The sequence below is a fragment of the Stegastes partitus genome, unplaced genomic scaffold (assembly GCF_000690725.1).
Source record: "Stegastes partitus isolate 25-593 unplaced genomic scaffold, Stegastes_partitus-1.0.2 Scaffold1479, whole genome shotgun sequence".
In the NCBI taxonomy this organism is placed as follows: domain Eukaryota; kingdom Metazoa; phylum Chordata; class Actinopteri; family Pomacentridae; genus Stegastes; species Stegastes partitus.
Window position 1 is genome coordinate 7,915 of NW_007579210.1, and position 10,958 is coordinate 18,872.

Below are 10,958 nucleotides of genomic sequence, written 5' to 3' on the forward strand. Positions count from 1 at the left end.
CGTCAGACTGTGCATAAAACCCAGCTCACAGCTTTTTCTCCCTTTCCTCACCCAAGTCAAGAGTAGCTCAGCTCATCAAGTCAGCAACCGTTGGGCGGTACTTCCACATACAAACCAACTAAGAAAAGAAATGCAGATGAGGGCTTCTGCAGCCATTCAAAGAGCCCAGGTCACTGCTGCTGCCACTGCCAATGCACGAGTCCCAGACAACTCTCTGGCCTTTTGTTGATGGATCTCCCTCTGCTCTCCATATTTCTTTCCTCCTCCCTGTTTAATTTTCTCCATTCTTACTCTACCTTGTTCAAATGTTCAGGTAAACAGCACCCAGACATGAATGGACATGTGTGTCAAGTTTTAAGATTTTAGCAATGCTGTCAGTGGACTTGGTTACCTTGGCTGTGGAAGCAGTTGTGGGGTTTGCAGAAACCTGATTTCATAGTTGAGCTCAATTTCATGAACCAGGTCCTTAACTGTGTATGTTTTAACCGAAGCGCTATGAGATGACTTGTTGTTGTAAATATGCGCTATACAAATAAAATTGAACTGAACCTGCAATGGTCTGTTTGCCCTGCTGTGGGCTTTTCGGCTGCAACTTAGCCAAACTGATCAGGACAAATAAGTGAAGATATGAATGGAAGTGATGAACGAGTGGTTGTTTCCAAACTTCACCTGCGTTTTTTCCACTTGAGCTGAACGAAGACTCTATCAGTGTTGTGCCAATTTTTTTGTGTCATTTGTACAACACAGGCACGCTCAATTTGTATAGATAGTACATGTTTAGAAATGGACTGAATAACCTCCTGGAAAATCCTATGGATGACTTAAAATCAAAATGTCAAAATATATTTCAAAGGTCACATTGCTGGTTTGGTAATAGCTTGTTTTTTAAGTTCTGACTTGCAAAAAGAATATAGGTTCACTGTCTGACAGTCACAATGACTTTCAAAAAAGATCCATATAATAAGCCAATAGGTTGTTCTTATTACTAATATATTATTGGTGTAGTGGACGAGAACGTTGCTTATAGTAAAATGATTCACAATAGTCTTGGCCTGTTGATCACAGCCTGCTATCCATGTTTCCATTTTTGAACGAGTCACAAAGTCCACATTAAGAGGTTGGTGGTGGCATCAGGCAGACGCAGGACTTTAAATCAGTAGACTGGGTTTGTGTCCATTGTTTCTACACCTAAAGCTGAGGTAGGCGGTATTTTTTATTTTTTTGTTTTTTTGGCATCATTGTGCTAAAAAGTCCTGTAATAACCTTTAAACATAATGTAATTATAGTGATCTGAGAAAAATATATACTTCTGCACTTCCTCTTGCCTCTGTTTTCTGGCTTTGGAAAATATAGCCTGTGACGTAAGAGTTTAACCAATCACAGGTCTTATAAGCCACAGAGAGTGAAATCACAAAAAGAGCAACACAGTAAGCAAGTGAGTGTTGGATGTACTCGTCCTTCGGTGGGTCAGGTGGAGAGCTTTGACTTGGGAAAGTGGGATTTGAATCTTGTGTAGAGTTACAGATATTTTTCCTTTTTCAAGATCTCTACATACCCCAGCTTTAAGCTACACATTCACTTGCGATTTGGTTAGGGTTAGAAAAATAGCATGGTTTGAGTTAAAATACACTCTTTTACAACATATTTAAAGCTTCTGATCAATTTACTGGGTTACCAGGGTGACATCTCCTGCCCCATATAATATGATTGCTTGGTTGAAAAGGGACAACAGTAGGAAAACAATGCAATAAATGGCAAAGATATGCTTAATAACAAGGTATTTGTGCTATGTTACAAACAAACATAACTAGAACTAAATAGTTTTGCCTAAAAATGTAGTTGAGAATGGAGTTTAATTGTGCAGAAAGAGAGTCTTTTGCAGACTGGGCTCCTTCTTATTTTCTTAAATCCTTTCCCAGTGGCTTCAGCTGTCCTTACTCCATCGTGGATTTCATATTGTGTTAGTCTGACTAAGCATAACTCAAAAAAAAACTTACACAAAAATATCCTGAATTGCAAATTAGCTACATGTAATCTTGTAAATGTAAATTTGAAAGTATGTTGATGCAGACCTGTAGTTATCCTGAGCAGCAAAAAGCAAAGATGGCCCACTGCTAGTTCAGAGTGGTCACACAAAAGAGCTCTGGATGAGAAATTCCCAGGAATTTAAACTCTACGGCGGTAAAGCAAAGTGCAGAAAGGCAGAACAGTTTTCAGTTCTCTGAAGTGTAAAGTCCTGGAAATTACACTGTTGTGAAAACTGACTCCAGGGCCACTACAGAAACTATGTTACCACTCACACAATTGAACATTTAAGCACAAATGCTCTTCACTACTAAAGCCAAGTGGTTCCATGTGTTCAGCTGTTTGGGATTAGGCTATCTGTTCCTGCTGTTCTCCTCCTTACACGTTTTAAGTGCAGTGAAGCTGCTCAGATCTGATGCTGTCATCCTGAATCTTGTCACATGTGCTCACAATCACAATTCTGAGAATTATTTTATGTTTTCTGTATGTTTAATGCCCCTGCTTATGACTTCCAACACGTTAACACCATATGTTATAGCAGTAGTTTAATTTTAATCACAGTTTTTCAATTTTCTCTGTAATCTGAATGTAGCTTTATTATTTCAGCCTGCATGGAAGGAGCTTCAAATGGTTTTGAATGTGTAATTGTTTTCTATGCATAGAAATCCCACAGTCTCACATAATCCTCCTGTAACAGCAAACCTTTTTTTTTCATATTAAATGCAGTAAGTTCATCATGTGCTTCAAAGAGGACACTAAAAGGACATTTCTAACCAACAACTTGTCATGGACACTGATTTTTAGCTGATTAGGAAGATGCAGTGTCTGAACGGAATAGCTGCAGTGATCTAATAATTAAGTCTCTAGTAAATGACCAGTCATTTTTCAAACTGTGAACCTAAAGCCTGAGTGTTGCTGATGAGAGCAACCTTTTAGGAAGTGATGCTTACAGGAGGAAGCAGTGGTGGAGCTGTTCAGACCTCCTCCATGTGCTGTGAGCTCTCATGCTGGAATGCTCATCATTATCAGGAGATTTTAATAAAAAAAACACTTTCAGACTCAAAACCAACAAACAAAACAGCTTTACAGCAAAATTCTAGATATTTCTGCTCTGTGAAGCTTTTCGTGTGTGTAGTCTTTCCTCGTGTGTCTCATGTTTTTAGCCAAATAAAATCATCTGATAAGTCAATTCAGCATCGTTGTCGTTTATTTACCGTCACACCATTAAGATATAAATTATTTACATGTTGTATATAAAAGAGAATTTCAGCTGAGAGGGAAGAAACAACTAATATTTATCTTAAAAATCCTGATTTAAAAGACGAAGAAAAAAAAAATCCCATAAGCGGCATTAAAAAAAACCCACAACTGCTCTTTCTTTATAACACTGTAAATATTTTCAGCTTGTATTTACAGAACTTTAAGGCAGAAGCTTGTCCAGGTTTGTGACTGAATGCAAGAAAAAAACGGACTGAGAACGGATAACATAAATTTAAATAATAATAATATTAATAATGATAGTAACATTCACAGCATCGTAAGACCCCGATTTGGTTTGGATCAGCAGACCCGCAGAGATGTTGCATTCAAACAGAAAAAAAGTTATTGCAGGAAAAATAAGTTATGTAAACACTCCAGAGCCCCATTTCCACATGGCTATAGATGTTGGTTGTATCATAAATAACAATATAACGGTCTTTGTTAACAACAAATAAAACTATTTCCTTGAACATTCGTGGATGTAGCCTGTAGGTCCAGGATTTGGCCGAAGGGTGCCAAGTCGGCACATGGTTGGGGTTGAATTTAAAAAAAAAAAGATATAGCTATTGACAAATGTAAATGTACTGGAAATTTGAATAGAAAGTTTGATAGAAAATAAAAAAACAAAAACGCATTTTTGATTTTGTTAAATCTGAAAACGTGTTCTAATCCAAAGCAGTCGTGTGCCAAATCTTTTATATGAATTTTGTCATCAAACACTGTTCACCAGACAGCTTCTATAAAGTAGACCTTTAATTCCAAATGTAAAAGGTGTCGATACATTCCCACATCGCGGGGCGCACCGGGCCGCCAGCGGAGGCCTGGCCTGCTGCCAGCAGAGCCGCAGGTAAACATTCACCGCAGCGCGCCGTCACAACACAGTCGGAACCAAGAAAACAGCAGAAAACAGCCAAGAAAGTCAGAAACACATAAAACACAAAGTTAAGGCTATTTTCTTAATTCACAGTTCCCAGAATGCAGCAGAAAAAAATCTTTGGATTGAGCATATAGGCCTGGTGAGCAGACTGGCGGTGACACAGAGCTGCAGGACGGAGCGCCTCCTCACACCTCAACACTGCGCTCCTCACTTTTCCCGCCTCCAACAACCATCAGAGTTCTTTTTACGCAAGGGGGCCACTCAAAGTTCTGTTCTGTCCACTGGCAGTACTTTTCCTAGACCGTGGAGCTCACTGTCTGAACTGATCTGGACAAACATCTCTGTGCAGTTGGTTCTTTAGAGTCACCAGTCCTGCATTCTGGATTCAGGAAAATGTAAAAAAAAAATAAAAATAAAAAATCAGTGTGGAAGCTGGCTAACATATACTACGTTTCTCACCATGTTTATTCAAGATAGGGTATTTGGTATAAAAAATTCTCAACATTCATTTCAGCTCACTTAGCCTCATGTTTAACCTACATTTTGCATTTTTTTTCCAAAAAAAAAATATAATTATCTCTTAATTCTGTCAAAACGCATTTTATTTTACACATATATGTATCTCAAAAATAACTGTTTTGCCCTGTCTGCAGAAATTGTAAACAAAAAATAGCAATAGGCTAAATGTCTATTTTGTACCTGACAAACACCCTGTCAACGCTGATGGAGCCTCAAGTTGTCTGATAGTATCACTGAATGGTCACAAGCAGGAGTCTGTCTGAACTGGACCTGTGAATTCACAGAGGTTGCGGTTTGAAGGGGGAACAAGGCCTTGGGAAATTTCCGACTTGTGGCTGTGACATGAACGCAGCACGTTTTCGGAGTTTGGACCGGACACCGTCAGACCTGCAGCCCTGTGGACACGTCGCAGCCTGCGCTCTCACACACCTCACACACACACAGAAGACCAACACAATGCACATCATCGTCTCTGGTTGAGTTTTTTAAATAGCCTATGAATGCTGGTACTCGAGTGATTTTATTGCATGGTTCAGAAGCCCTCCCCTCCCCTTGGTCTCCGCTAGTCGCTGTCCGACTTCCCGTCCTTCGCCGTGGAGTGGTTGTACAGTCCCTGCGCCATCAGATGCAGCGCCAGAGAGTTTTTATTCCCGGTGGCTTTCTTGATTTTGGCCCGTTTGTTCTGAAACCAGATTTTGATTTGAGACTCGTTGAGGCCAAGTTCCCGGGCCAGGCTCTGCCTCCGCTGCTCAGTCAGGTACCGGTTGTTCTGGAACTCAGTTTTTAACCGGTGGAGCTGCTCCGCGGTGAAGGCTGTCCGGGGCCGCTTGTCCTCTTTAGTCGGGATCGGCGCTTTCTTTGGTTTGCGGGATCTGGGCCCTTGGGTGGGTGTTGGAGGGGGGAGACAAAATGAAAAATGACAGCCAGTGGTTAAGGACAGTCCTTCTGAGCTTTCTCACAGTTTCACGGGTGGACAGCAATAATGAACCCGGCTAATAAAAATGGGCCTGTTGGTCAACAGAAGGAGCCTATTGCTTCAGTTTCCATGCGCCAGGTTGTCAAGATCACATTTAGCTTCCTGTTAGGGGATTCAGGTAAGTCTGATTAGGTCCTAATGTTTTGTTTTGTTTTTTTCAATATGTGACCTGAACCAGGCAAACCCAGAACCACGGTCACAAATGAGTATCAAAGAATATTGCAGAATAACATCGCTGTGTAAAGGTATAGGTCCACATAACACACACACACACACACACACATATATATATATATATATGTGTGTGTGTGTGTGTGTGTGTGTGTGTGTGTGTGTGTGTGTAGATAGATAGACACATAGCTAGATATGAATGAATGGATGGTTATTTAATTGTACAATTTAACATTTTAACCCAACTCTCTAATTTATCATTCTAGTATAAATCTAGTAAAGGAAAAAACGGAAGATTAAGATCATAAAGTTTCTAAACGTGGCTTTCTCCTCTCACTGTCATTATTCTACATTCAAATCATCACCACTGCTCACATGCTGACATGTTCACATGGCTGCTTATTGACCATTTACTGTATGTGATGGATGTGCTTGGCCCTGTAAGCACCTGTTTGGCTTTAATACTTGAAAGAGGAGGTTTCAGGACAGACAGGAACTATTCCCAGACACACTTCCAGGACAGAACTTTTAACCCAGCCCTAACTGGAGCTAATTGGAAGAGATTCTATATGAGCCCGTCCGGCTGCATGGTGTCTGCAGCAGACTTCATTGAGGAGGAGGAGGAGGAGGAGGAGGGCGCAGATGGGGGTGGGGTTAGGATATGATGGAGGATGGGAACTTAGGCGCCTCTTTCCCTCCCTGTTACCATAGGAACTCCATTTTTAAAAAGTTGTTTCCTAAAAAGAGTAGCAACCGCTTTTGTTTGTGACGACGTTTCTGTCCGGATGAAATTAAATCCAGAATAATGAGAAAGGATGAAAACAATCTATCTGAAAACGTGCAGCTGAAGGAAAAGAAACACAGCAGACAAATCAATGATTGTAGTAGAAGCCCACTAACAGGGCTGGCGTGACAACACTGCGCAAAACACACCACAAAGCTTATCTTTCAATGGATTATTTAGCAATTTTAAAGTTATTTTGTGTTTATTAGGTCTGATACGGGAGGCTGCAGGCCCCATGACCTCTCTGAAGGCCCTTTGTGGTCATTTCCATAAGCTCGGGCCTCGATGGAAACTTTTTTTGTGTTTCCATACGACAATAAAAAACAACATTTCTGCCTGTCCTTTTTGCTTCGTTTGGAGCTCTTCCAAACGCCCCTTCGATAGATCGTAATATTTTTCTCCCTATTCTGGGCTGTTGGTGAGATTTAGCGTTTTTACCAGCTCAATATGTCTCTAAATCATGACAAAGAAGAAGTCCAAGTGCACCATGTGTTGACTTAGAAAACAACCTCAGCCTGCAGCAAACCTTTAACTTTAGCTTCCAGATAAAATAACCATATTTAATGTAATGCTGAGAGTGAACAGAGCAGGTCAAAGCAGAGCGCTGCGGCAGCACATTAAAGGCGTTTTGGTTTGTGTGGATAGAAAAATGCTTTAAACGCAGTTTTCTCACCGCCGGTAGTTTGGTCATCTTAGTAAAAAATAGTCATTAAAAATTATTTTATCGGCGGATGAAAAGGCGTTGAAACTGTGTTGTTCAGCAATTCACATTGAATTTATCTTTTTTTGGGCCTTCACTTTTTACACCCCCCCACCCCATTGTCAAAAAAATATGCTAATCGAATATCAACAAAGAAGACGGGGAACAATAGCGTTAAACTTAATTTTACTTCACTTCTATACATTTCCAACTTTACTTTTGACTCCTATTTAATTTCAACTTTAAGTTTATAACACTTGGACTTTTTGGTTATTTTAAAGCTAAAACTCACATCGAATTCCTTTAGAAAAAAACACCCGAATTACTTTCTAATCAGCGTTTAAAGCAGATAGTTTAATGTAAAATAGGCTACGTGTTTTGAAAGTTTGTTTTGTTTTGTTTTTATTATTTAAAGTACCTTGTGAAATAAGCTAATGGGGATAATATTAGTTATGATAATGCAATAATAGGTTTGTCAATTATTACAAGTGATGTGTCTATTAAACTGCATTGGGCTGGCACAGCTCACAAAATATACCATTTGTCTTTAACGACTATTCATTTACATGTGTCTAAAACTAGAAAATAATGCAATGGGAGCATTTTTCCTCTGAAAGAAAAACTGGCTGATTTTCTACATTTCAGACTTTTTAACTGATACAGAAATCGGAACTGGAATGCTGCCTATTTTTCCTTTCAGTCTGCTAAAAGTGACCGAGGAATGTGTTTCACCAACCTGATGACGGGCGGTCTGAGTAGCGGGTACAATAAACCCAGGCTGGCCACAGCATCGGCTTGGCTGCCGGGGCCGTGCTGGCCTGAGGGCTGCGGCAGCGGTCCTCGTCGTCCCCACGGTCCTTCACTGCCACATCACCGGCTATCAGGTCAGGCCTCCCGGCCTCAGAGTCCAGATGCTGGTCGTCGGACGCTTCCGAGTCCTCATTCTCTCCTCCTGCTCCACCCAGCTGAGGGCTGCCAGTTTTGGAAGCCTTTCTCCCTGTCAGCTCCTCTCTTCGTATGATCACTCCCAGACCGTCTCCCTCCCGAACCAAAGTCCTTCCATCCTTCCTCTTTCGGCCGAAGTCTGGTCTCAAAATGTTGTCGATGTAGAAGTTGGTGATCCTGTGGGACTGCTGGTTGCCAGGTGGCTGGAGGAGAGGCACGATGGCCGGGTTGGACTCCTCTCCCGAGTCCCCTGGACGCTCTGCGTCTCGGCGAGCATTTTCTTCCATAATGATGAAGCCTGATCACTCTCAGCACCTGCGTCCTTCTGCAAAGTAGTAATTCCAATTTCCTGATGCGTCCGTTTCACTTTCCTATGAAATAATTGCTTTATGTGTGACTCTAACAAACAAAAACAGTGATGAGAACAACGAACTCCGTTTTGGCAGAGTAGTTTATAGCTATTGTTTTGCTGTGAAAACGCGCCTCTGCTGATATTGACAAAGAAGAATCATGCTTCAGTTTCTGGTAGGAGCCTCCTCCTCATGACTGGACTTGATCCGCGATTTTTATTATTATTACTATTTCAAACTAGCAAAACGAGTTCTCTTTTTTTTTTTCTTTTTTTGTATTTAATTTTTCCGGGTCCCTGCACACAATTATTGACGCTTCCAACAGCACTAAAGTGCCCTAATAACGACGCCGCTCAAATACTTTCAGCTCAGATTTTTGGTTCTCTTTTCTGATTGGCTGACGGACGCTGTGATGACGTTGCACCACGGGGCTCTCAGACACGTGCCTCGGACCAATAGAGGTGCAGAGTTGATGTCATGTGAGTTTTCCGGAATTCCCTGGAGGAGCAGGTTAATCCAATCCACTCAGTTAACTCACGATGCGTTCAGGGTATAGCGGACATTTCTCATGACTTCAACTTTCAAAGGCGCGGGTTGACGTTTGAAAAGGCGATTACTGGAAAGTAATGTCCAGGCCAGCTGTTAGGTAACAAACAGTGAGGAGAGCCTTGCTCACTTCCAGTCATCACATGAACTATAGGTTGCTATGAGACAACAATGTCACAGTGCCCCACATACGATGTGTTGATGGTGAGTCAGTGTTTGTGTGAGCTGGAAAATGATTGGCACTGACAGCCAGTGTCTGCAGAGAAAAAGAAAACACATCTGAGCTGCTTTAGATGGAGTGGGACGCTCTGATAAGATGTTGCAACTGGTCTGCAGCTACAGTTTGAAATTTAATGCCTTAAAGCAGGGGTGTCGAACTCCGGTCCTGCATGTTTTAGATGTTTCCCTCTTCCAACACACCTGATTCAAATGATCAGCTCATCATCAAGCTCTGCAGAAGCCTGATAGATCCTGATCATTTGAATCAGGTGTGTTGGAAGAAGGAAACATCTAAAACATGCAGGACTGTGGCCCTCGAGGACCAGAGTTTGACACCCCTGCCTTAAAGCATACAGTCTAAAAAATAATGCTTGAACACAACAAAACAACTTTAATGCTTTCATGAACCTTTTTAAGTTATGGCAACTTCCAATGAAATTAGGTCTAACTAACTAGGGAGGATTAGCCTTTCCTCAAAGGTATTTTTAAAATTATTACTATATATACACCTCACTATAGTCACGGGGGGCTGGAGTCTATCCCAGCTGACTCAGGGTGAAGGCAGGGGACACCCTGGACAGGTCACCAGTCTATCACAGGGCTACACTTAGAGACAAACAACCAAGCACACTCGCATTCACACCTACGGACAATTTAGAATCACCAATTAACCTCAACATGTTTGGGAAACCGGAGAACCCAGAGAGAACTCACGCTGCACGGGGAGAACATGCAAACTCTATGAAAGATCCTCATCGGGATGCAAACCGGGGATCTTCTCGCTGCGAGGTGACGGTGCTAACCACTGATCCACCTTGCAGCCAAGCAGGGACTTGAAGCCCTAAAATCAAGGAAAAATTAAGGTATCAAGCTGCTTTCATTGAGGTACATTAACTTAAACTCGCTTTAAATCAGCTAACACAAAAGTTTGAGTTTAAATTACACACAACATTAAGTGGATGCAATTAATGCAAAGAAATGCAACTGCCAACATCATTATGTCAACCCAGCTTATCAAAATATGAATATTAAGTTTGCAACTTAAAAGGTTTATATAAATAAGTGAATTTTACACACACACACACACACACACACACACACACACACACACACACACACACACACATTTATATATAACCTGCATTCTCTCTCAGCCTCCACAGTGAGACTAAACTCTTGATACTATTACATTTTAATGTTTAAAAAAGGTTAATAGCCGGTGTAAAAAACAAAACAGAGCCCCTACAAGCAGACTGTTAGTTCTATCTGAGCTTTTTCTCCATAGTTTTGCATGTGCAGTCATGAGCACACTGTAGGTAACAGGCTGAGAGCATCATTTGTAGCTCAGATCATCATGTGTTGTGTCAGAGAGGGGCTGTGGTGATTTTCTCTTTAATATCATTCACACATGCTTCAGTGTCAATCCTCTGACGTGTCTGATAGAATCTTTCGAGCTCATAAGGACCACTCTGGGCTTTTTAATTCAATTGCTTCAAATACACAAATTCTTTGAAATAAACACTGAAACATAAACTATATCAGACAACATTTGAACCTTGGTAAGTGTATGGAATGCATAAATTAAG

The 10,958-nt window shown here is 41.2% G+C and overlaps 1 protein-coding gene across 1 annotated transcript; it reads right to left on the reverse strand.

Annotated features, from left to right (window-relative positions):
- Positions 1–5,243: 5,243 nt before the first annotated feature.
- LOC103370758 (homeobox protein engrailed-2b-like) lies at positions 5,244–8,544 on the reverse strand. The gene is made up of 2 exons (XM_008299906.1): positions 8,049–8,544; positions 5,244–5,560 (listed from the first exon to the last, which is right to left on the reverse strand). Exons 1-2 carry the CDS (start codon positions 8,542–8,544, stop codon positions 5,244–5,246), a joined length of 813 nt encoding a protein of 270 aa, XP_008298128.1.
- Between the last annotated feature and the right edge of the window lie 2,414 nt (positions 8,545–10,958).